Genomic DNA, 25,303 nt, shown 5'->3' on the forward strand with positions numbered 1-25,303 from the left:
TTCATCAAATATGGTTATACATGTTAGTAATTACTTAACTATTTTGCATGTAATAATGATTTTGTAGGTTTGACCTACAATAAGTCAAATTAGGTACGACTAAAAGCAGATGGTGAGTTTAATTCAATAATACAGAAACCAAATGATGCAATAAACCATAAGAAATCTTTTTCAACAAGATTTTGCAGAGTAATCTAAACTGATTGCCAAATTTCATTCTTGTTAGAAAATATGTCACCAAATGTTGATTCTTATTACAAATAATTTATGTTTTAATCTATAAAAATACATTTGTAAGTATTGATGGTACAACAGATTGTAAAGGACACTGTTAGTATGTACCTTACAGTAAAATATTCTGTCGACATACTCTTTATAGCTGTATACCCCAATATCTGCTCTCAATAATATACACTAAACATTGAAAAAAGATATATTCAATTTTCACAATTACATCGATACAGTAATATCAAAATTTATTTTCAATAATTTGAATACAAATTGCACAGTCAAGACTTCAGACAGATTTGAGTATTTGGACGGCAAAAAAGATACATTTAATTTTTTCTCCATTATGTCTATAGATATATTTATATCAAAATTTATTTTCAATAATTTAAATTCAAATTTCACAATCACAATACAGAGACATATATAGTATTTGGACGGCAATCTACTAATATAAAAAACAGAGCTATTTACAAACAATACTGAACATAGCACTTTGTATCACAGACATTTATAATCTCATTTCAAAAGGGGTAAAGATTGGGTAATATAAACCAGAAATATAGTATAATACTAACAATAAATGTACAGGACAATTGGGTTTATAATACAAATAAAGGTTCAGAAGGACTTTTATCAAATGATTACAAGACTTGTTTATACAGATTGTACAATTACTTCACAGAATTTTTAGTGATTGTCAAATTACCAGTATAATACAACTTAGGCACTTTTGTTATCAATATGAGGCACATATAATTATAGAAAAATATATTGTAATTATGTAATTTATAACAGCTCTCTTTCTAAAAAAAAATAAAAAAAAAATATATCTATTTATAACAAAGATTCTTCAAAATCCTTATAAAAGAGGGACGAAAGATACCAAAGGGACAGTCAAACTCGTAAATCTAAAACAAACTGACAACGCCATGGCTAAAAATGAAAAAGACAAACAGAAAAACAATAGTACACATGACACAACATAGAAAACTAAAGAATAAACAACACGAATATAAAATATTCATCATCTCCAAGTAATAAATTGTACAGTTTTTAACCAATGTCTTCAAAATACAATGGAAACATATAAAAATGTAAGGGCTATCAAATATAAGCATAAGGCATCCAAGGAACAAACAGTAAAATCTCTCTGAGGCATGGTCAGCTTTAAATTTCTAAGTAAAAGGGATGTTTTCTACTGTTTTGGCCATCTATAATGGGTCTGTCTTTCCTGGGTAGGTAGTATTTTTAATTGGTTGCTTTTTGTAGTGTATTTATTATCACTACTGACCTGTTATTGAAATATCTGTGTAAACAAAACATATGAGAAAAGACATATTACAGTATCATATGTCTTTTGCTAATTATTTATGAAAATAATTCCCAACATTTAGCATGTTTAGGTAGTATCAAACATAGATACTCTAACAAAAGTAGATTGAAAATTTGAAATTAAAATGTAGAATATAGTGTGTTAAAAGGTTAGACTTTATCAGCGTACTTCTACTCATGATCAATTTATGGCAGTTTAAAACTTCCATCTTTCTGTGCATAATATCCTCCCACAGAAATGGCCCTAACATTAACATATATAGCTGTACCAGTCTCTGTCTTAACTGATGCTGGAATACCAAATGTGATACTCGTCTGGTTTGAAAACTGCCACTGTATAATGTTAACACCACTCTGGAATGATCCAGCCGATACCTCATAGTAAAGTGAATAGTCAGAGGTGAAAACGTCTCCCCACGACACAACTACTTCATTGTTTATGTAGGATAATCCAAGGCTCTTTGAATCTAAAAAAGAAGTTTAAGAGATATTATTTACCATGCAATACATCATAATGGATGTGAACCTAGTTACAAATTATTGGACAGACTACATGTAACAGTTAAACTCAGTCAAAAATCAGACAATAAATTTTTTAACAATTTCAGGTTGCTGACTTGCAAGGATTTTTGCATTTATATTATACATCAATACAAACTTACTTATCAAATAATACTTACTGGTTTCAACCTGATCACTAAACCATGAAAATGGGATCAAACAATTATTTGAACCTATTTTTTGTAAAGTTCATATCTAGTGAATTGTGTAGGGAAGTTTTGAGTGAATGCATGTAAGAATGATGAACATTTAAGTTTAATGTCAATTATTCTTTAATAGAAATAATAAAAAAATATTAAAATATTTTCAGATAGTATATGTATGTACTTACTATCTACTAGGGGAGCTGCAGTCTGGACAGTAACATTAGTGGTAAAGTACAATGATCTTAGGAAAAGTTTATTCATAGCTTGTGTAGACACATCATGTTTATCATCTGTTAGTGACATCTTTGTGAAGTGTGTGTATAAAACTTCCTGATTTGCTGGGAAAAACATGGACTCTGACTGCTGTCCAGGATATTTCACCTAAAATATAATGAGGTTGTTATGATAATTTCTAACAGTGCTCTTCTAAAGGGCAATAAAATGAAATAATATAAGCTTATTTTTACAAGTGATACATTTAGGCCACTTTCCAATCATTTGTCATTCATTTGATATTAACAGTTCATTTAAAATTGGATGCAATGAAGTTAATCATAGGAAATATTTACAATCAAACAGAGTAAAAAATATTACCATACACAAATTCCCCCCCCAAAAGTTGTAAAAAAGCCATGCATGGTGTCATACAAGTAAAGGTTTAGCTAGCTATAAACCATGCAGGTTTTCTACATAAGAAAATGCCTGTACAAAGTCAGGAATAATACAGTTGTTATCTATTTGTTTGGTGTGTTTGCGCATTTGATTTTGCCATTTGATTAGGGACTTTATTAGTTGAATTTGTCTTGGAGTTCAGTATTTTGGGGATTTTACTCTTTATTAAAACAATACATATTTTATATATAACACATATCTACACCTGTTGAGAGGGGCACATAAAGATTTTAAGAATGTTAGGACCAAAAATTATCACAAGACATTATTTTCCCAGAGTTTTTTTTAAATGCGCCAACAATACATATGTTGTTTTTTTTTACTTTAAAATCATCAATATTATCTTCCTTACAATACATCATTTGTTGTATTCATGCAAATGGTTGTGAATTATTGTTGAAGCTGTTCTAATTTAAATTTTTTTCTGCATCATTATTATTTACAGTGAAAGTTACAATATTATCATTAAAACTTTCAACAATATTTAAAAATGTAACCCCCCACTTTATATGAACCCTGTCAATCGCAAGACATTACCTTGTATGTTTCCACACCAATACTATCGGTAAATCCTGACCACTTTATTCTCATTGTATCCGTCAGACCTAGGTACCAGTCTCGAGGGTTGTACTCTGTAGAGGACAGGGACAGAACTTCCATTTGTACTGTGGATATCGATGGTGGTGTGTTGGATATTTTAACTCCATCAGTAGACAAGGAGTACGTCAGACCAGCATTGTTCTCACAGCTGAGGGTGGTGTAGATGGTATACCCTTCTAAAACACTGTAATCAAATTCCATTGCCGCTGGTGAAGCTGATCTATCAGTGTAAGCAAGCAAGTCTGTTTTACCAGGGGCGTAACCTGTAAATAAACACACATGGTATTAGCCTGATGTTTACAAACAGTGTAACATAGTGAGAACATATGTTTTCTAGTGTGTATACTTAAATTATACATTTATACACAGCATTAGTGTGATGTAGTTCACAGTAATGTGTAAACTAGCGAGTACATGTTTACTGTGTGTAAACTAGCGAGTAAATATGTTTACTGTGTGTTAACTAGCGAGTACATATGTTTACTGTGTGTAAACTAGCAAGTACCTATGTTTACTGTGTGTAAGCTATCAAGTAAATATGTTTACTGTGTGTATACTAGCGAGTACATATGTTTACTGTGTGTAAACTAGCGAGTACATATGTTTACTGTGTGTAAACTAGCGAGTACATATGTTTACTGTGTGTAAACTAGCCAGTACATATGTTTACTGTGTGTAGCCTTACATTATACAAATATACACAACCTTACCCTGATGAAGTTTACACTGCAGTGTAAAGTAGCTAGTTCACCTGTTTCATATAAACTATAAATTACAATACAGATTGTGAAGAAGGGAAACTTCTGTGTGTTAAATGCTTCAAATCATTTTAAAATCATTATCAAGTCATGGCTCCTTAACTTGCAGGGTTTTTTTTCTACTTCATCATTATAATGTATTATTTTGAATTCCAAAAGTAAATTCCAGTGAAAGCCATGCACTTATTTAACCATTTTACATACTTGAGATGACTTAATCTTACCAATTGCCCATTTACAGAACTTGATACCAGATTCTAAGTCCTCTACTTCCCAGTTTGCAACAACTTCATTAAACGTCCATGAATCCTCGTCAGCACCTATAACCACAAACACATAAGTTTAGTACAGTAAAATATATCAACTATTGGTCTTTTAGAAATTGTTGAGGGAGATGTCAAAATATGATTAGTGGAATTGAAATGAGTTTTATGCTTCATGTTAAGCCATTTGCTTAAAAAGAAAACGAGTAACATGGCATAGGTATAAATTTCACGTCTCCTTTTAAGCTTTATGTTCAAAAGATGAATGTAAAACAAGTTATTTCTTAATGAAATAAATCACAGCAATTTCATTTTTATTTAGTAAAAGTGTCAAACGCATAAATTAAATACATTTCTTAATGAATTTATATTCATTATTTCTTGGGCCAAAGAAGAATTCCAGCAAGCACATAATGTATGAATGACATTATAAAATGCAACCCCTTTTCTCTGTTTAAAAATTTGTGACATAATCTTGTTTACTGTTCTAAATTATTTATAATTCCAAGTCTCAATAACTTTGTTACAAGAAAAAAGATTCAGAATAAATTCCACATAAATTGATATAACAAAATGAATGCAGATGACTTTTGGTGATAGTGTAATTAAAGCCAGACATCCAATGTATAAAATTGAAAATGGAAATAGGGAATGAGTCAACACAATAACAACCCAACCATGTATGACCAGGATACATGTATATTGTGTATCTTTTATATATACATACCTCTACCATCATAAATATATTTAATATCAGGTGGTGTCAGATCTACCAGTATTGGATCAGAATAAGACACGCCCCTCAATCCTGCAGCATTAGTAGCTATAGCTGTCACATAAATATAGGTGTTATGGACCAGTGTTACATTGTTGTTAAAGGCAAAGTTCATTAAACCTGCACTTCTGAATGGTTGGATCTGTGTGCCTCCCTCTGCATAACCTACAACATAAACATAGTTTAAAATCAGTTAAACAGTTCTAAATGGTTGGATCTCTGTACTATACATTAATGTACTGTAACCAGTACTTCTCTATAACTCAGGTTCAGAAAAATAAATTTGAACATTATACTTTCTTCAAATGATAAAATTGAGAATGGAAATGGGGAATGTGTCAAAGAGACAACAACCCGACCAATGAGCAGACAACAGCCAAAGGCCACCAATTGGTCTTCAATGCAGCGAGAAACTCCCGCACCTGGAGCAATGCTTCAGCTGGCCCCTAAACAAAATTGTATGCCACTTCAGCGATAATGAACGTCATACTAAACTCTGAAATGTACACAAGAAACTAAAATTAAAAATCATACAAGACTAACAAAGGCAAGAGGCTCCCTAATTGGGACAGGTGCAAAAATGTGGCGGGGTTAAACATGTTTTTTGAGATCTCAACCCTCCCCCTATAACTCTAGCCAATGAAGAAAAAACAAACACACAACAATACGCACAGAAAAACTCAGTTCAAATGAAGTCAGAGTCAGATGTCAGAATAGGTAACAGATAAACTAAATGAGCATGGCTTAAACAGGTCAGGACCACTACCTTATATGGAAATGCATAAATTAGCATACTTATGTTCTCGCACATGTAATTGTTTATTTACATGTGACACAATTTATTTTTACCTAGGTTTTTGACCAATCCACTAAATGAGTCACAATGCATGATGGACTAATACGCCAAGAACACGTGTTATTTACTGAAATACAACACATTTTTTCGTGCAATGCGGGATTCACAATTTCGCTTAGTTTTTCATTTTGTGTATCCTCATTTATAGTTCGTGATATAAAGTATTACTTCCATGCTCAGATCAACGAGGAGTTGTTTCTATGCGAAGAAAACAGGGTTTGAATTACCCGATATATAGCCATTAACATGTTTGATGATGGCACAGATATTTCATGTATTCGTCTACCAGACAGCAACGAAACAACAGCGAAAAACACAATATTACCCATGAGACAAACTTACTAGTGTAAGAATAAGCCGTCGATAACAGCCAGTGCTAATATTCACGAGTACATCAATTTTCGTATAGATAATTAAAGGCAAATGTGTGATCCTTGAATTTTGTGTTCGTAAAAAAGGCGAAGAAATATTTACACACATGGCAGTGTTAGTATTTATTTTTGTCACATTTCAGTATATGTGACTTCCAAACAGTTCCCTTTGTTTTCAAGGTAGTGAAGTCAGCAACTGTAGTTTCAGTTTGTTCGTTTTTTAACAGGCTCGTACTTTTGCCAAACTGAATTAATCATTACAGCTGATTTCTTATACCTGCAAAGTAAAACTTTGGTTGGCTTGTTTGCTTTGTTTGTATAGTTGTTTATACAAGCTTTGAAAATAAGACTGACATCTTTAAACAATATATATATATATACAGGCATAGTTTAACTTGTATATTTTATATTTTGTACAATATACAAACAAAGCAAGCAAGCTAACCAAAGTTTTGCTCTACATGCATTAGGAAATAAGCTGTAATAATGTTATCCATATGTATGTGCGACAAGGTGGAAACTTTGATATGTTTTGTGAAAATAGCAGCGTTGGACCTATAATAAAAAAAGAAGATGTGGTGTGATTGCCAATGAGACAGCTGTCCACAAGAGACCAAAATGACACAGAAATTAACATTTATAGATCACCGTACGGCCTTCAACAATAAGCAAAGCCCATACTGCATAGTCAGCTATAAAAGGCCCCGATATGACAATGTAAAACAATTCAAACGAGCAAACTCAAGGCCTTAATTATATAAAAAAAAAATGAGTGAAAAACAAATATGTAACACATAAACAAACGACAACCACTGAAATACAGGCTCCTATACAATATATATATTTTTTGATGGGATAGATTTCTTCTCCTTTGATATATTTAATTGGGCCGGGTTTTTTTTTTGGTTGTTGTTTGGATTGTTTTACACAAGTAATTTTTGGGTCATTTATAGCTTACTTTTCAGCATTGAACCTATGACTGCTTACTTTACTGAATTATGTCTTTGTTGGAAAAATGTCTCATTTGGCACTCATACCTCATTTTCTTATTCCTATATACAAAGCACATTTTAGAAAGAAATAATAGGTAATATGGCACCCACTATGATCCAGATACTTTTAATATTGGAGATATTTTACATATGTCAACAGGACAGCAGCCGAACGATAAAAAACCTCTAAAGTATATTTTGTGATAAAATTAGCAACAAACGGATATTATCGATGGATGAAACAATAAAAAATGAATTGAGCTATATACCGTAACCGCTCCAGGAGGAAGGGGGTTCCGAGGGGATGGACCCCCTTTTTTTGGACGATCAGTGCATTTGAATGAGAACATGTAGTTGGAAACCCTCCCCTGTTGTCCAGGGTTAGGAAACCCCCTTTTTAAAATGGCTGGATCCGCCCCTGCCGCTTTCATAACACTTATTTTTAGCATACTGAATATTATGATGTTCTTAACTTTTAGTTCAGGTCCTGATAAAAAAAAATTAAACATTCAGTACAGAAAGAAGTGTTTCAATGAAAGTTTTGGTGTTTTTCTAGGCAGAAATGATTTTGGAATGACATTATACCGGTTTAAAAGAGCTCAAACGATTTTCTTACTGGACAGTGGTCACTTCATTGGATATTTCACTGTTTCATGTTGGGAAATTAATGTAGGTTCAATTCATAACAATGCACAAAACCGGTTCAACTACTTTTGCAAGGCGAAAAAGAAAGTCTAATCGTGAAGCCAGTAAACAATATTTTTTTAATCTGAGCATGCAAATTGAGGATTACGTTATATATTTTACATTAAATATATTTGCAGAATAAAAACATTGGTAATGAGAGTCCCATACAATATATTAGTTGACTGTTTTCCCACTAATTCCACGTGTTTTTAAAAGTAGTAGTTTACTCGTAGCCCACAATGCATTGTAGTTCATTGAGTCGATTGGTCAGTTTTTCAAGGCCATATTGGCTTTGTGTTTTGGAAATTACTATGCAAATATATTCTGACGTCAGAAAATCTAGAGTTCTCGACCTGTTAAAACAAAGTCCCTAAGAAAATAGCAAAATTAAAGCTCAAACACATCAAACTAATGAATAACAACTGTAATTTTTCTGACTTGGTACAGGCATATTCTTATGTAGAAAATCGTGGATAAAACTTGATTTTATAACTGCTAAACCTCACTTGTATGACAGTCTTTAGTGTTGGGCCTAAAAGTCCCAAAAGTTAATTCAATGACAGTAGAAATGTCAATTATGCATGACTAGGTATTTTACAAAAGCAAACTAATTGTTTTACATTGTCATTTTGGGACCTTTTATAGCTGACTATGGGGTATGGGCCTTGCTCATTGTTGAAGGCCGTACGGTGATCTATAGTTGTTAATTTCTGTGACATTTAGTCTCTTGTGGAGAGTTGTCTCATTATATATAATTATCAAGCATAACACATCTTCTTTCTTATATTAATCAGATAACGTTTGTATAATGTAAAAATTGATTTGATTTTCTGTGTTTTGACGCCAATTTTAAGCACTGTTTTTGTGCTATTTTGTGGTGCCCAGTTTTTATTGGTGGAGGAATCTGGAGTGCCCAGAGAAAACCACCGACCTTTGATAGAAAAACTGACAATCCTAGTCAATTAAGATTGGAGTTGAGTGCACCTGCATGAGCAGGGTTCAAACTCACAACCTGAGTGTTGACTGGCTAGTGATTACAATAGTTACTACTTCTAGACCACTTGGCCAACGAGGCTCCAATAAAAATTGAGGTTAATGTAACTTGACAAAGTGACAGTGACGTTTCCCACAATATCACATTTGACATGACAATATTAACATTAAGCCTCAAAATCATATCATATGTTGTAATAAACCAAAACCCTCTGACTACCAGGCATTGTCAACTTTTAAAGTAGCAGCCATTAATTTGTGAGTATCTACAGATTTATCTGAACATTATACACCAAGTACTTACCTATAGCCCAAGTGTAATCAATAATGGGACTATGATCATTATACACCAAGTACTTACCTATAGCCCAAGTGTAATCAATAATGGGACTATGATCATTATACACCAAGTACTTACCTTTAGCCCAAGTGTAATCAATAATGGGACTATGATCATTATACACTAAGTACTTACCTATAGCCCAAGTGTAATCAATAATGGGTGAATCTGGATCAGAGAAACTCCAGGATCCATGGATGGAACTCCATTCATGTAAATAAACAACATGGCCATGCACATGGTCACTTGAGGCAGCTGTTGTTAAGTTCACTTCCTGTACCGAAATATCATCTAAGAATATCCCTGTAGTCATGTCCATACTTCCAATTGTAATATTCACAGCATCCTCTGTTGGTCTGAAATAGAATTGGTGTGTATGCCAAGAAACTTCTTCCCGGTCTGAACTGGTTCCATGTCCATCTTTACGATAACTTTTAGTGTAAATCAAGAACACCAGTCTTTCTCCATCACCAAATTGTATAAATCCTTCTTTATTGGCAGCAACTGAGTCTGTTATTGACAGATGGCTACTGAAAAAGGAAACTCTGTAAAGGCGTCCAGCAATAACTTGTGGTAATTCTTGGTGAACACTTCCTCTAATGAACAAAAATGATCGTCCTTCTCTGGCTAAATTTACATCAGAAGATACCACAGCCATACAAGTAAAATGTGATGGTATCCATGACAATGGGTGGTAACTAGTAGAAACCATACAAATATCAACAGAAGTAACATTTTCAAAATTAATTTCATCTCCACCAGTGTTTTCAAATGATGTATTATTTCCAAGCTTATCAATAGAATGAATGAATTTTTCAGAAACAGGAGGAGTTTTGTCAACAACAGCACTATCTGATACAACAATGTCTGACTTCAGCCCAGCGCTATCAACAGAATACACTTTGGCATATAATCTTGTTCCTGCAACAAAGTTTTAATTTTGTTCATATGAAATCTTCCTGACATGTTCAGAATTTAAGTAAAAATATAAAAAATTTAGTACAGCATACAATACCAATAATATGCATAGTAGAGTCACTATCCACTCCAATCTTTAGACACAAATTAAGAGAAATTAAACTCAGTTTGATGACAACATAAATGTAGACTTGAAGACAAATAAATATTTTCATCCAAATTAAATGTAAATTTACCGCAGTGCCAACATTATATTTTAATATGTAGGTCATGGTATAATGTTGACTACAGGTTTAAATCCCTTATTTTTATATCTGTGATACATTCTGTTTTTCTTTAAAATTACAAGACATACTGCCATTATCTATTAAAAAACAAATTGTGAAGCAGCAAGCTTCTTATAACTTTACCAAAGATCTGTTTTTTTCTACATGCTGGGAGTGTGACACTGTTCAAAAATTTTATTAATACAAACAATAGACTGTTACTTTTGGTAATTCAGTAGACATTTTTCTTATTAGTATAAACTGTTACCTTGGGGTAATTCAGCTGATATATTACTAGAAGCAGATACATGTAAGCCAGCATCTGTCCATCCTAGTACACTACATTCTGTCTTGTCACGTTTCCTGTTGTCTACAAAAGTGGTCGTCCCAAAACACCAATAGTATTTCTCTATACCAGATTCAGTATCTGTAAAGCCATGCCAGTGTGCAGAAACAGATTCAGATGAGTTTGTAAATTCTAAATCTGTACTTCCTGAAAGTACAAATACAAACTTTATTCAAATGTAATCAATGCAAAGAACAATACTATTATACATACTTTATTCAAATGTAATCAAATTGATGTAAAGTACAAATACGTCAAAATACACATAAAATTGCTTCAAACCAGATAACACCAATGCAAGAACAATCTTGCATTTTTCAAATTAATGTGATGCATTGTGTCATTTGAAAACAGCAGGAAGAGTTAATTACATAAAGCTTGTACCAACTTTTCCCTGCTTGCCAATTGGCCAGACATAAGCATACTATAAGCTGATTTTGGAGTTTTACCAACGCAGCCAAATTTGACTTTAAGTCATGTTAAGTCAATTACAATATTTTAGACGAAGCTGAAATGAAGATAAATATTCTACAATTTACCTAATCCATCATACACAATTCCTGACTTAGGTAGTGTATAGTCAACAACAAAACCATCTGATGTTGCTGTTGTGTGGGCTCCAGCATAATTATAGGCTATAACGTTTGTATAATGGACTACACCAGGGGTCAGTTTTAGACCTGTCATGTTATACTGTTGGTCCGTTCCTGGGATGTCATGTGCTACTCTAAGGATGTCATGTCCTGAAATGTAAAAAGCAGACTTTAAATCATACTGGAAAGTTGTCTGACATTCATACTTTATACGAAAATATTTTTTAGAAATGATAACAAAAAAGATTATAAAGAATCTTGAATGAATTTAAATTAGCATTCAGGATATTGATATGCTCACCAAAACTTGTCATTTTATGTTTTTTGTTGAAGAATAAGATTTGTCAAAGTGAAGGAATTTACAGCTCACCTCCTTGAAAAGTACTAGTTTAATCATTTTCCAAGAATGATTGTTTGAGTCTCAACTCACTCCCTGTGAAAGTACTGATATAAATGCTGTATTTCTCAATAGTTGTATCATACTCCTGGAATTTACTGCTAAAGACTAAACTCACCTCCTGTGAAAGTACTGATATAAATGCTGTATTTCTCAATAGTTGTATCATACTCCAGGAATTTACTGCTCAAGACTAAACTCACCTCCTGGGAAAGTACTGAGATAAATGCTGTATTTCTCAATAGTTGTATCATACTCCAGGAATTTACTGCTAAAGACTAAACTCACCTCCTGGGAAAGTACTGAGATAAATGCTGTATTTCTCAATAGTTGTATCATACTCCAGGAATTTACTGCTCAAGACTAAACTCACCTCCTGGGAAAGTACTGAGATAAATGCTGTATTTCTCAATAGTTGTATCATACTCCAGGAATTTACTGCTCAAGACTAAACTCACCTCCTGGGAAAGTACTGAGATAAATGCTGTATTTCTCAATAGTTGTATCATACTCCAGGAATTTACTGCTCAAGACTAAACTCACCTCCTGGGAAAGTACTGAGATAAATGCTGTATTTCTCAATAGTTGTATCATACTCCAGGAATTTACTGCTAAAGACTAAACTCACCTCCTGGGAAAGTACTGAGATAAATGCTGTATTTCTCAATAGTTGTATCATACTCCAGGAATTTACTGCTCAAGACTAAACTCACCTCCTGGGAAAGTACTGAGATAAATGCTGTATTTCTCAATAGTTGTATCATACTCCAGGAATTTACTGCTCAAGACTAAACTCACCTCCTGGGAAAGTACTGAGATAAATGCTGTATTTCTCAATAGTTGTATCATACTCCAGGAATTTACTGCTAAAGACTAAACTCACCTCCTGGGAAAGTACTGAGATAAATGCTGTATTTCTCAATAGTTGTATCATACTCCAGGAATTTACTGCTCAAGACTAAACTCACCTCCTGGGAAAGTACTGAGATAAATGCTGTATTTCTCAATAGTTGTATCATACTCCAGGAATTTACTGCTAAAGACTAAACTCACCTCCTGGGAAAGTACTGAGATAAATGCTGTATTTCTCAATAGTTGTATCATACTCCAGGAATTTACTGCTAAAGACTAAACTCACCTCCTGGGAAAGTACTGAGATAAATGCTGTATTTCTCAATAGTTGTTTCATACTCCAGGAATTTACTGCTCCAGTCAAAGGTGATAGGTCTGCCTATCTGCATGAAGTCTGTGTCTTTTACTGTAGTTCCTCTTATTTTTTCAATAACCTGAAACAAAAGGAAACCAGATTATTTATAACATTACTTGACTTACACAACATATTGCCTGTTTGAGATACTGTACTGTTAAAATGAAAATAAGATGTGAGGAGGCTTTTCTGTAGCATGATTAATATGTAATTTCCTTATATATTATCAATGACATGTCTATTTCTGATTTATTCAAAATGACAAGTAGTGGTCACTCCATAAAATGATGCAAATCCAAATCCATGCTTGATACTGGTATTTATGGGTGTTCATCCTTTTAAGTCTCTGAGTTTTTACACTGAGTTTATCTAAACTTTCAAAAGAGGATATTTATTTTTGGAATAATATCCAAACACCATCATATTTCTCATTCTTTGTCAAGTAAATCTGACAGTGGTCAACACTGGTTTCTTTCTTAATACCACTGTACAACATTAATTATCTGCACTTCCAAGCAAAGTGCCCCACCCTCTTATTCTAAATGTATATTCTGTGTATCTATTAGACTTACAACTTTTCCTCTGACAGAAGCTAACACAGGTGCTTGTCCCATTACAACAATTCCATTGGATTTAAACACAGCATACTGGTCTGCTGAATACCATATTCTCACAAACACAGAGTATGTTAAAGTATTCCCCAATTTGGCACCTAAAACAAAGAAAATATATTGTCAAATATTGGATACCTTAATATTTGTTTTATAAAACGGTATTCATTTGAGTTTATGCATCATTTCCTTCACAAATTGTTGGGTTTGTTTAAAGCTTGTCAATTTTTAAAAAGGTAACCTTTTTTTAACAGAAACTTTATCCTTTGAAAAGACAAATCAAGGATCATTATTTTAAAAGATGTAAACAACAGTGGTTCTCGCTTCTAAATAATGATACAATATTGAATTTGTAAACTTAAATCATTAAAATGTCTTCTAGTTTTTTTCAACATTCCTAAACAACTATTACATAATTGGAAAAATGAATAATTTTCAAAACTAACCAGGTTTTGTAGAAAAAATACAGTCTTTAAGTTGACCACCATCCTGCCAAACCTTTTCTTCCACAGGATCATAAATACCAGATGGAAAGTCAAACTGAGTGTAACCAATACTCCATTCATACCTGTAACAAACAAAAGAAAACATGATTTGAGCCATATTATCAAATGACTTCAAAGCTTAATCATGGGGTTCTCTAACTTGACCTACCATAAAAGTTTCAGGCATAGTTCTAACGAATCAAGCCACATTTCTTCCAGGTAACATATTATGTAATGTCATTTCACCTTATTCTGGAGTTCTCTCTTGACCTACCATAAAGGTTTCATGACTTGTATTTGGGACAAACACCACAATCTATATTATATACTATCCATTGCTGTTACAGTTTAATCATAAAATTATCTCCCTTGACTTACCATAAAGGTTTCATGCCTTGTACTTAGGACACAAGCCATATTCCACGTAATATATTATCTGAGCCCGTTACGGCTTAACCAATGAGTTATCTTTCTTGACTTACCATAAAGGTTTCATGCCTTGTACTTGCGACACGAGCCATATTCCACGTAATATATTATCTGAGCCCGTTACGGCTTAACCAATGAGTTATCTTTCTTGACTTACCATAAAGGTTTCATGCCTTGTACTTAGGACACAAGCCATATTCCACGTAATATATTATCTGAGCCCGTTACGGCTTAACCAATGAGTTATCTTTCTTGACTTACCATAAAGGTTTCATGCCTTGTACTTAGGACACAAGCCATATTCCACGTAATATATTATCTGAGCCCGTAACAGCTTAACCAATGAGTTATCTTTCTTGACTTACCATAAAGGTTTCATGCCTTGTACTTAGGACACAAGCCATATTCCACGTAATATATTATCTGAGCCCGTTACGGCTTAACCAATGAGTTATCTTTCTTGACTTACCATAAAGGTTTCATGCCTTGTACTTGCGACACGAGCCATATTCCACGTAATATATTATCTGAGCCTGATACAGCTTAACCATTGAGTTATCTCCCTTGACTTACCATAAAGGTTTCATGCCTTGTACTTGAGACACGAGCCATATTCCACGTAATATATTATCTGAGGCTGTTACGGCTTGATCAGTACTGGAATAGCCATTACTATCTTTAACCAGTAGAAGATTGTTGTTATTATCTAAATAAAAAATAACAAAATTTAAATACACCCTAATAAGTAAGTCTATACACTAAAATTATTTTTAATAAATAACCTTTTATTATTATTTTCCTTTTCCTGCAATGATATATAGTTTGGTGTTTATCATTTTAGTTTTTTCCAATCCTGATCAAAGAAAACTTCTTTCAATTGTGATTTTTGTTTATCCATCATTCCATTGTATTTCTATGATTATAAATCTAGAAGGCATACATGTATATATATGAGCTGTGTCTGATAGAAATGGAAACCTACTATGCAAGTACATGTATATGTGTATGTATGTGTGTATGTATATGTGTATGTATATGTGTATGTGCAAGTGTATGTATATGTGTTTGACTTTAACTGATTTCGGAACATTAAAGTATGAAATAAGAGAAGAATTTTGGCCTGCTTTGTAGGGTTATCAAATCTACTCAATGTTCAAAAAAGGTTAACAAATGTACTCATACTTATTTGCATAAGGTCGATTTCTACCCGACACAGCTCATATATATAAAAAGTACTCTTACAGTCTTACAAAGAATGTAATACAAATTTTCTATATTTTAGCTAGAAAGCGGTCATAAAGTATACCAATCTGACTTGAGTTTCACATGCTGAATGCATCACATTCAAGATAAGTTCCATCCACCTGAACTCATTCAAAATATTCAAGCATGCCTTAAAGCAACAGAGCATATAAATCATAATTATACAATGTCATTGAAATGAATGGTTCTTTGACTCTTTTTTATCCTGTGGAGCATATACACAATGGCCGTCACATGACCTTGATATACTTACTTGTTGATACATCATTACAGCTACCAAGACTTGGATTTAAAGGACATTTTTGGTCCTGTGGAGCACATACACAATGGCCATCACATGACATAGCATCACATCTCCTGATAAGATCTAGAGGTCCCCCAGGTACTTTTGTAAAGGCTGAGTGGATAAGTTTACTTCTCATACCAACCTGCAAAACATACATGCAAAATGATGATTAATCTTTAAATGAGATTCAAGATTCAAGATTCAAAGTTTTATTTAGAGTCGATATTCAATCATCTACATAGACACAAGCTCTAGTGAGCTTTTCAAATCGACTTAATAACAAAATACAATACACACATACAAAAGTCATGAAAACAACTATAATGCATATTAAGAAACCACTAATGACATATATAAGTTAAAAGTATAGCACACTTAAAACATAGCACAAGTTAATAATAAGATTGCACAAATCATATAGTCACACAAAAAATAAAAGTAAAATAAAACAGGCATAAACACTATATGCATGCACTGCACTGACATGAGCTGTTACTTGGATCCCATGTTTGAACCAATTTTTTGAATTGGTCAAAAGATGTTTCCCTTCGACAATGGTTTGGCAGCTCATTCCAGATTTGTGCAGCATTATAGCGAAACGATCTTAAGCCATACTTAATAGTTCGAACTCTAGGGAGTCATACTTGTTAATTTTTATATCAATTAAATCATGAAGGTAGCTCGGACTTTTTTTGTGAATTATTTTAAATGTTTCTATTGCAATTGTTTTTATTCTTCTTATTCTTAAAGATGGTAATTTTGATTTTTCTAGCAGTTTTTTGTAAGGACTATCATAATCTTCATAAATGAATTTTAGAGCTCTTTCTTGAATTTTTTTCACTACAGTAGTGCCAAATTACTGGACAATAGTTAAAATTCGAAAGAATGAATGAGTAGTATGCTTTTAACCTACCTAGCCTGTTTAAATATTTACCCAAACGTTTTAGAATTTTTAATTGTCTTGATGCCTTTTTACATATTTCAGATATATGATTGTTAAAGTTTAAGTCCGAATCTATAGTTATTCCAAGAAGTTTAACATTTTCTTCACAAGAAATTTTGTTTCCATTTAAATTAAATATCAAATTATGTTTATTTGTTTTTTTTCCAATGGCTATAGCCTGGAATTTGTCAGGATTAGCCTTCATTTAATTTAGAGAAAACCAGTTTATTAGATTTAAACTATCAGTTTCTAAACTTTCAACAATAAATGGTGCTTTTTTGTACAAAATGAAATATGATATTTATGAAGATATTGAAAAGAACTGGACCAAGAATTGACCCTTGCTGTACGCCTTTAAACATACGATCCCATTAACTGTAAGAACTTCCAATTTTAATGTGTTGTTTTCTGTTTTCTAAATAACTTTTTAATAATTTTAGAGAATTTTTAGACAGACTGTATGCTTCCAATTTAAGTAAAAGTAAATCGTGCGGTAAACAATCAAATGCTTTAGATAGATCCATCAAAATTGCAACAATAAATTTGTTCTCTTCCAGAGCTTTTTTCCAGTCTTCTATTGTTTTAATAAGTGCAGTTTGGCAACCAAAACCTGACCTAAATGCCGAAAGAAGAGGATGAAAATGTTTATTTAAGAATTCCATAGTTGGTCATGTAAAGTTATATTTATAGATGGATACTATAAATAAGTTTGAAATACTTCTTCGTCTTGAGAGTACCTTTTTATTTCTGTATCTAGGCTATTTTTGCAGTAGAATACAATTGACCATCCATTGATATATGATAAAGTCACTGACTATATATAACCTTGTTAATGATAGTGACAAGGTGTTTCTGTAGAGTTATATGTATGACAGAAATGAAGAATGTTGGTTTAATAGCAGAACAATGTGCTGATTACATGTTTTTGTTCTGGCGAAAAATATAAAAGACATTTCAAAACTGAATTTGATGTTAAAAGTGGGTTGCAATGAATTATTTTGATTCTTCTTTTTAATAATTATAACAATTTATATTTCATCAAACAACTCTAATAACAAATCTATGACGTGTTTGTTCACCAAACTTTTGTTGTAAGAAATAGTAGTGTTTTGATCATTGTTCATTTACATCTAATTCTTTACTGACTTTATATATATTTAACATCGTTGTTCATTTACATCTAATTCTTTACTTACATTATATATATTTAATATCGTTGTTCATTTACATCTAATTTTTTACTGACATTATATATATTTAATATCGTTGTTCATTAACATCTAATTCTTTACTTACATTATATATATTTAATATCGTTGTTCATTTACATCTAATTCTTTACTGACTTTATATATATTTAATATCGTTGTTCATTTACATCTAATTCTTTACTTACATTATATATATTTAATATCGTTGTTCATTTACATCTAATTTTTTACTGACATTATATATATTTAATATCGTTGTTCATTAACATTTAATTCTTTACTGACATTATATATATTTAATATCGTTGTTCATTTACATCTAATTTTTTACTGACTTTATATATATTTAATATTGTTGTTCATTTACATCTAATTCTTTACTTACAATATATATATTTAATATCGTTGTTCATTTACATCTAATTCTTTACTGACTTTATATATATTTAATATTGTTGTTCATTTACATCTAATTTTTTTACTTACAATATATATATTTAATATCGTTGTTCATTTACATCTCATTCTTTACTGACTTTATATATATTTAATATCATTGTTCATTTACATCTAAATTTTTACTTACATTATATATATTTAATATCGTTGGACATTATATATATTTAATATCGTTGTTCATTTAGATCTAATTCTTTACTGACTTTATATATATTTAATATTGTTGTTCATTTACATCTTATTCTTTACTGACTTTATATATATTTAATTTCGTTGTTCATTTACATCTAATTCTTTACTAATAATATATATATTTAATATAGTTGTTCATTTACATATAATTCTTTATTGACATTATATATATTAATATCTTTGTTCATTTACATCTAATTCTTTACTTACAATATATATAATTAATATGGTTGTTCATTTACATATAATTCTTTATTGACATTATATATATTTAATATCGTTGTTCATTTACATATAATTCTTTATTGACATTATATATATTTAATATCGTTGTTCATTTACATCTAATTCTTTACTGAGTTTATATATATTTAATATCGTTGTTCATTTACATCTAATTCTTTACTTACATTTTATATATTTAATATCGTTGTTCATTTACATCTTATTCTTTACTGACATTATATATATTTAATATCGTTGTTCATTTACATCTTATTCTTTACTGACATTATATATATTTAAATTTAATATCGTTGTTCATTTACATCTAATTCTATATATTTAAATTTAATATCGTTGTTCATTTACATCTAATTCTTTACTTACATTATATATATTTAATATTGTTCCAAAGTGTATGATTTTATTTGTTACATCTAATTCTTTACTGACAATATATATATTTAATATCGTTCCAAAGTGTATGATTTTATTTGTTACATCTAATTCTTTACTTACATTATATATATTTAATATTGTTCCAAAGTGTATGATTTTATTTGTTACAACTAATTCTTTACTTACATTATATATATTTAATATCGTTGCAAAGTGTATGATTTAATTTGTCCTATACATATCAAACAACCGACTGATGAACTGACAAGAGGCTGGACAGACTGAAGGACAGACAGAGGTAAAACAGTAAATGCCACTTTTTTAAAGCAGGAGTATAATCATTAGCAAAACATACTAACCCCATTGACAGCCCATACAGATATGTACAGTGTATCAAATTTGGTCAAAGTTTTAGTTTCCACTTTAAACAGTTGAACTTTTCCTTCATCCCCATGATCTGTGTTGGTATTTGTATGATAATATTTTTCATCCGTATCCTAAAAAAATAAAATATGTATGTAGTAGCAAAAATTGCAATCTGGAAAGAAAAAACCTACAGAGCTTGCATGTGCTACTAATACTTAAATAACAGCTTCTTTAGACATTTGAAACTTTACTGTACCATATATTATCTTCCTGCTATACATTCAATCTGATTTTTTCCATTGTTCCATACAGGAAGAATTATCAATCACATCAGAATTTCTTAAAATAATACCAGAAACAAATCAATAAAATTGAGAATGAAAATGGGGAATATATCAAGAAGACAACAACTTGATTAAAGAGCAGAATACAGCCAAAACATATATACTTCCTCTTAAACTTGTACTGGGCTACATGTAATAACTCTACATCAAATTTATAATATATTACATACTGCATTTAAATCCTGGCCCATATAGGTAGACCCCACAGCTACTTTATAATGGTCTATATCAGAATGTAGGTCACTGAAGCCTAACCAGGCCAGATTTACAGCTCTCTGTGACCAGAGCATCCATCCTGCAGCATGTCTTAGGAGTTCAGGATCAGCAGCATGGTCAGTTGTTATAGCATACATACCTAATCAACAGAAAAACAATACTTTAAAATAGTTGAAAGAAAAGTTTACCATGAAAGTACTTGAAACTTATAAAGACTGGTATGATTTATGTGTATATATATAGTAAGAAATCTACCTATCATTTATAGTGATATAATTAATTTGCTTTACCTTGTGGAATAATTGAATCTGAGTATAAAACACAAATACAGAAAATGTACTAAAGATTGCACACCCAAAGGACCATAATTCAAACACTCACAAATGGTTTATGTATACAACATTCATACTTAATTGAAGAATATCACTAAATAGTACAATCCCAACACAGACTCCTTAATGTATACAAAAACTTACCTCTAGACGGTGGAGTACTGTCTACAAACATTCCTGGAGAAGTAGAAGTTACACATATCTCAGCACTGTTACACGAAATTAAGGTCACATAATAGGTCACTCCATCATGTAAATCTAGTCCAGAAAATACATAGGATCTCGATATACCATTAACCTGGAAATAGCCAAGAAAACAAAATAAAATTACTTGTTAATGATAACCAGACCGTATGTCATGTATTATTAAAACAGCAAACACTTAAAATTCAAAAAGACAAGTGTATGAAGCCAACTCACTGATTGTGATGACAGCATAAATTCTCCTCCAATATGAGAATTGACAGACAGATACTGTCTTTTTATATATGACTCATCATCATCAACGGCCCATTCCACCTTCATAGATGTTCTATAAACCTGTTTCAATCCATTAATTCCAAAGTCAGCTGAGAATGTAGGTGTTGTTGTTATCACAGGAGCTGATGTGTCCACCAGAAAACCGTTGGATGTTGATTCTGACCATAAACCTAAAATCATATTATATATTTTTTTATTTTCAAGTATTTTCTGAAGATGTAGAAATAAGAAAAGAAAAAGACCAACATGTGTGAAAGAAATTACCATTTGAGGAAGAAGTGTCTAGTAATTTTTTGAGGGAAAGACAATCTTTGAGCCTGTGTGTTGATTACAGGAAATTGAACATTTATCTCATCAAAGATTCGTACCCGACCCCTTTAACAGAGGATGATATACTGACTCATTGAATGCAGCTTAGTTGGTGTCTGTTTTGGACCTGAGTGTAGTTTATCATAAGGTGCATACTAATCATCTAATCATAGAGGTGGTTTATACCAATATGTTACAATGAAAATTAGATTGTGCAATGCAAAGTAAACTTCAAAAGAATTATTAAGACAGCAATACAAAGATTGAAGTGGCATGTTCTAGTTTTGTATCTAGATAATAAAATAGTGTTTTGAAAAAAAAAATTGATGCACTATCATTTAATTTTCAGTCTTTCAGATATTATGGTTGAATTGATGCTGAATTAAAGCTTAACGCAATGGAATATCTCTAACATATTGTGTCAACAGAACTGGTGCTAATCCTTCTAATGTATTGGCAATAGTCAAGATGGAAACCCCTGACACATATTTTTGTATAAGATCTTTCATCAGAAAAGTTCCTTATTACAGAAGATTTATCATTTTTTTCGAAAATTAAAAAATCATATTGACTAAAAGGACACAGAGGATGTGAATTTAGAGAATTTTCAAATAGAAGAGGACTAAGGAGAAATTTGCTGAACAAGAAAAAGTGTAAGCAAATGAAATGATCAAGGTTTTGGACAGGATCTTGAGAAGTAGTTCAGAAACTTCTTTTTTATATATATAAAGTCAAACATTTGTAAAAATTCTCCACTTCCAATATTACTTTATGATTTAATGTTACAATAAATGTTTTTAGATAGATTGATCTGCAGCGTAGATTTTATAACATTTTATTTTAAATTATATTCTTTTAGGTCCTTTTTCTAGAATAGGAATTTAAGAGGGGGGATTGTGTTGTATTCTGATTTTGATGTACTCTGTCAAGTGAGAACCAAAGAGATCTGTTGTAGGATTCATCTACAGATCTGATCAGGTCATATATCATAGTGAGTATGAAACTTTCAAAGGGGCTGTACAATACTTAAGAGGCAGTGATAATTCTATAATAATATAGATTAGTGTCATTTGATACTCTGTAATCTCACAAATCATTTTAGAGGGGAAAAGATGTAACCATTAAAATTGTGTTTGTCGGTATTTCACCTTGCCCTTAAAGGTTCAACAATAAATGAATCTACAAATGTATGATGTAAGATAGTTATTTTTGTATGAAATAAGCAGTTCTTCTATTTACTCAATATAAATTATAACATACAAAAGAATGTTTTCCATTTAATTTAACAGAATAATACTGTATCTTACCAACTTTGTTGTAAGCTCGGACAGTAACAAAGATTCTCTGGTTTAATGGTAGTCCTAGAGAAGTATTATAGAAGGCAGCAGTCTCTGTAAGATGAAGTTCTGTCTCCGGTATAATATCAGTGCCTCCTTTGGTGGTTCCTGCCATCCAAACATACTTCTCAAGACCAGACTGAGGATCATCAAACCCATACCACTTAGCTGAGATATAGGTCCTGTAAAACTTTTATAGTTAATTACAGATGTTTAATTAAAATCATTCTGTAAAATATTTACACTCAATTACAGCAATTTGAAACATGTCAAGAATTAAGTAAGAACTCATACCAGATTACAGATCATCAAACACAAACCACTTAGCTAAGGTAAAGGTCCTGTTACACATAATAACAGCTGTTTCATTGAAACATGTCAGGTATCAGGGGAAAACTCATATAAGACCAGGGATAGAATGTAAGACTAAGGCAATGGTAGCCCATAGCTTAAATTTTGTAGCCTACATATATAGTTCTATACAAGAAAAGCAGAAATTTAAGTAGTCCACACCAAATTTTAGGGGCCATTGGCCTGTGGGCCCCTGCTAATTTCATACCCTGCGAGACCATGTTTCATCAAACACATGCCACATAGCAGAGATATAGTTTTTGTAGAATTTTAACACATACATGTATTAACAGCTTTTTCATTGAAACATGTCAAGGCAAAAGTTATGTAAATTACTGTTCCTGATGTAATCAAATTAACCAAATAACAAGCACATAGACATGTTGAACACAATGAAACTTTTGTAACTGTTACTAAGACATACATTAGGTGTATCAAAGATTTATGCTTCTACTTCACATATCATTCCCACACTACTCCCTCTCAGAAAGCAATACACCTGATAAGTATCTTACGTCATAGACTGGTATTCTGTGTCAATGAATCCAGTTCCATCCTGAACTTTTCCAGCTACAGGGGCACTGTTGTCTATAATCACACCATCTGATGTCACAGTGGTACACATGTCTGCTGTGTTACATGCCGTCACTGTGGTGTAATATCTCAGACCTGTACCAAGATGGATGTTCTCTAAAGTAAAGTCTGAAGTGAAACAAAATAATACATATGTAAGATTTATTTATTGCACATGGGGAATGATTTACACGATTATTGTTGTGTAAAATATCAGTCATGTACCAAAGTGATATGCTCTTATTCAACTCTGAAATTGTACATCTTTGAAGCTTTTAAAATGCTCTCCCATTTGTACAATTGTACTATTTTTTCCATTTTTGAAGTTTGCTGTCTATTAATTTGTCATACAAAGATTGAATCCATCAATGGAACCTAATTCTTTGTTACTTTTAGAAGTGTTTTTCATTGATAATAATATAACTATATGTAATTCTGAGATCTAGTTGCTTTAAAATATGTTCACATTGTGATCAGGCTCCTACAGAAACAGAATAATCTTTAATGGTTGAGCGGTATTTTCTGGTCTATACATACCATATGTAATTCCCACAGCCTGTTCCTGTAATATATCTTCACACTGTGGACAGGTCCCAACAGAAACATAATAATCTTTTATTGTGGAGTGAGATTCATGGAAACCTTCCCAACAGGCATGTAGCACTTTGGTTTCTGTTTGGAAGTCAATGTCCTTGACACTTCCTGTCAGCTGACTTTTATCTCCATCATACACATGACCAGGTGTAGGTGCTGTTGTGTCCACTTGAAAAGCCCAGGATGTAGCTAATGATGATAGTCCTGCCTTGTTGAAAGCCTAAATAAGTGAAAATATATATCAGTATTACATGGTCATAAAGATTGAATCTCTTTAAAATATTTTATGTACAGAATAAAGAATTATATCTTAAATATCACAATTGTAGGGACTAAATACTGAAATGAATAAATATTTCAATATAAATATTAAAATTTATTATTTTAACCATTTTAAAATCTGGTCATGCATGGAGAGTTAACTGTCTCATTGGCACTCACACCACATCTTCCTATATCTATACACAGATTGCAAATCAAGCCCATTTACCACTATTTAAAATTAAACTAAAAATCGCAGCACTATTTTGCAAAACATTTTTTAAGTATTTTAAGATATGAAATATTCTCTGACAATCAAAACACTGTTTAAACTCA

General features: G+C 31.7%; 1 protein-coding gene across 1 annotated transcript in view; it reads right to left on the bottom strand.

The window, feature by feature from the left end:
• Positions 1-585: 585 nt before the first annotated feature.
• Positions 586-25,303, bottom strand: part of LOC139529850 (uncharacterized) — a 119,316-nt gene continuing 94,598 nt past the window's right edge. Inside the window, exons 36-56 of the mRNA XM_071325789.1 lie at positions 24,650-24,926; positions 24,055-24,241; positions 23,159-23,370; positions 21,483-21,712; positions 21,207-21,360; positions 20,685-20,869; positions 20,164-20,301; positions 16,346-16,520; positions 15,403-15,535; positions 14,362-14,483; positions 13,877-14,016; positions 13,236-13,383; positions 11,647-11,850; positions 11,030-11,254; positions 9,713-10,498; positions 5,291-5,503; positions 4,525-4,620; positions 3,480-3,805; positions 2,456-2,651; positions 1,492-2,030; positions 586-1,061 (exon numbers count right to left, since the gene is read on the bottom strand). Of these exons, the coding sequence (XP_071181890.1) occupies positions 1,750-2,030; positions 2,456-2,651; positions 3,480-3,805; positions 4,525-4,620; positions 5,291-5,503; positions 9,713-10,498; positions 11,030-11,254; positions 11,647-11,850; positions 13,236-13,383; positions 13,877-14,016; positions 14,362-14,483; positions 15,403-15,535; positions 16,346-16,520; positions 20,164-20,301; positions 20,685-20,869; positions 21,207-21,360; positions 21,483-21,712; positions 23,159-23,370; positions 24,055-24,241; positions 24,650-24,926 (4,428 nt within the window). The 3' untranslated portion in view covers positions 586-1,061; positions 1,492-1,749. The remainder of the gene's footprint in view (positions 1,062-1,491; positions 2,031-2,455; positions 2,652-3,479; positions 3,806-4,524; positions 4,621-5,290; positions 5,504-9,712; positions 10,499-11,029; positions 11,255-11,646; positions 11,851-13,235; positions 13,384-13,876; positions 14,017-14,361; positions 14,484-15,402; positions 15,536-16,345; positions 16,521-20,163; positions 20,302-20,684; positions 20,870-21,206; positions 21,361-21,482; positions 21,713-23,158; positions 23,371-24,054; positions 24,242-24,649; positions 24,927-25,303) is intronic.

The sequence above is a fragment of the Mytilus edulis genome, chromosome 7 (assembly GCF_963676685.1).
Source record: "Mytilus edulis chromosome 7, xbMytEdul2.2, whole genome shotgun sequence".
Taxonomy (NCBI): Eukaryota; Metazoa; Mollusca; class Bivalvia; order Mytilida; family Mytilidae; genus Mytilus; species Mytilus edulis.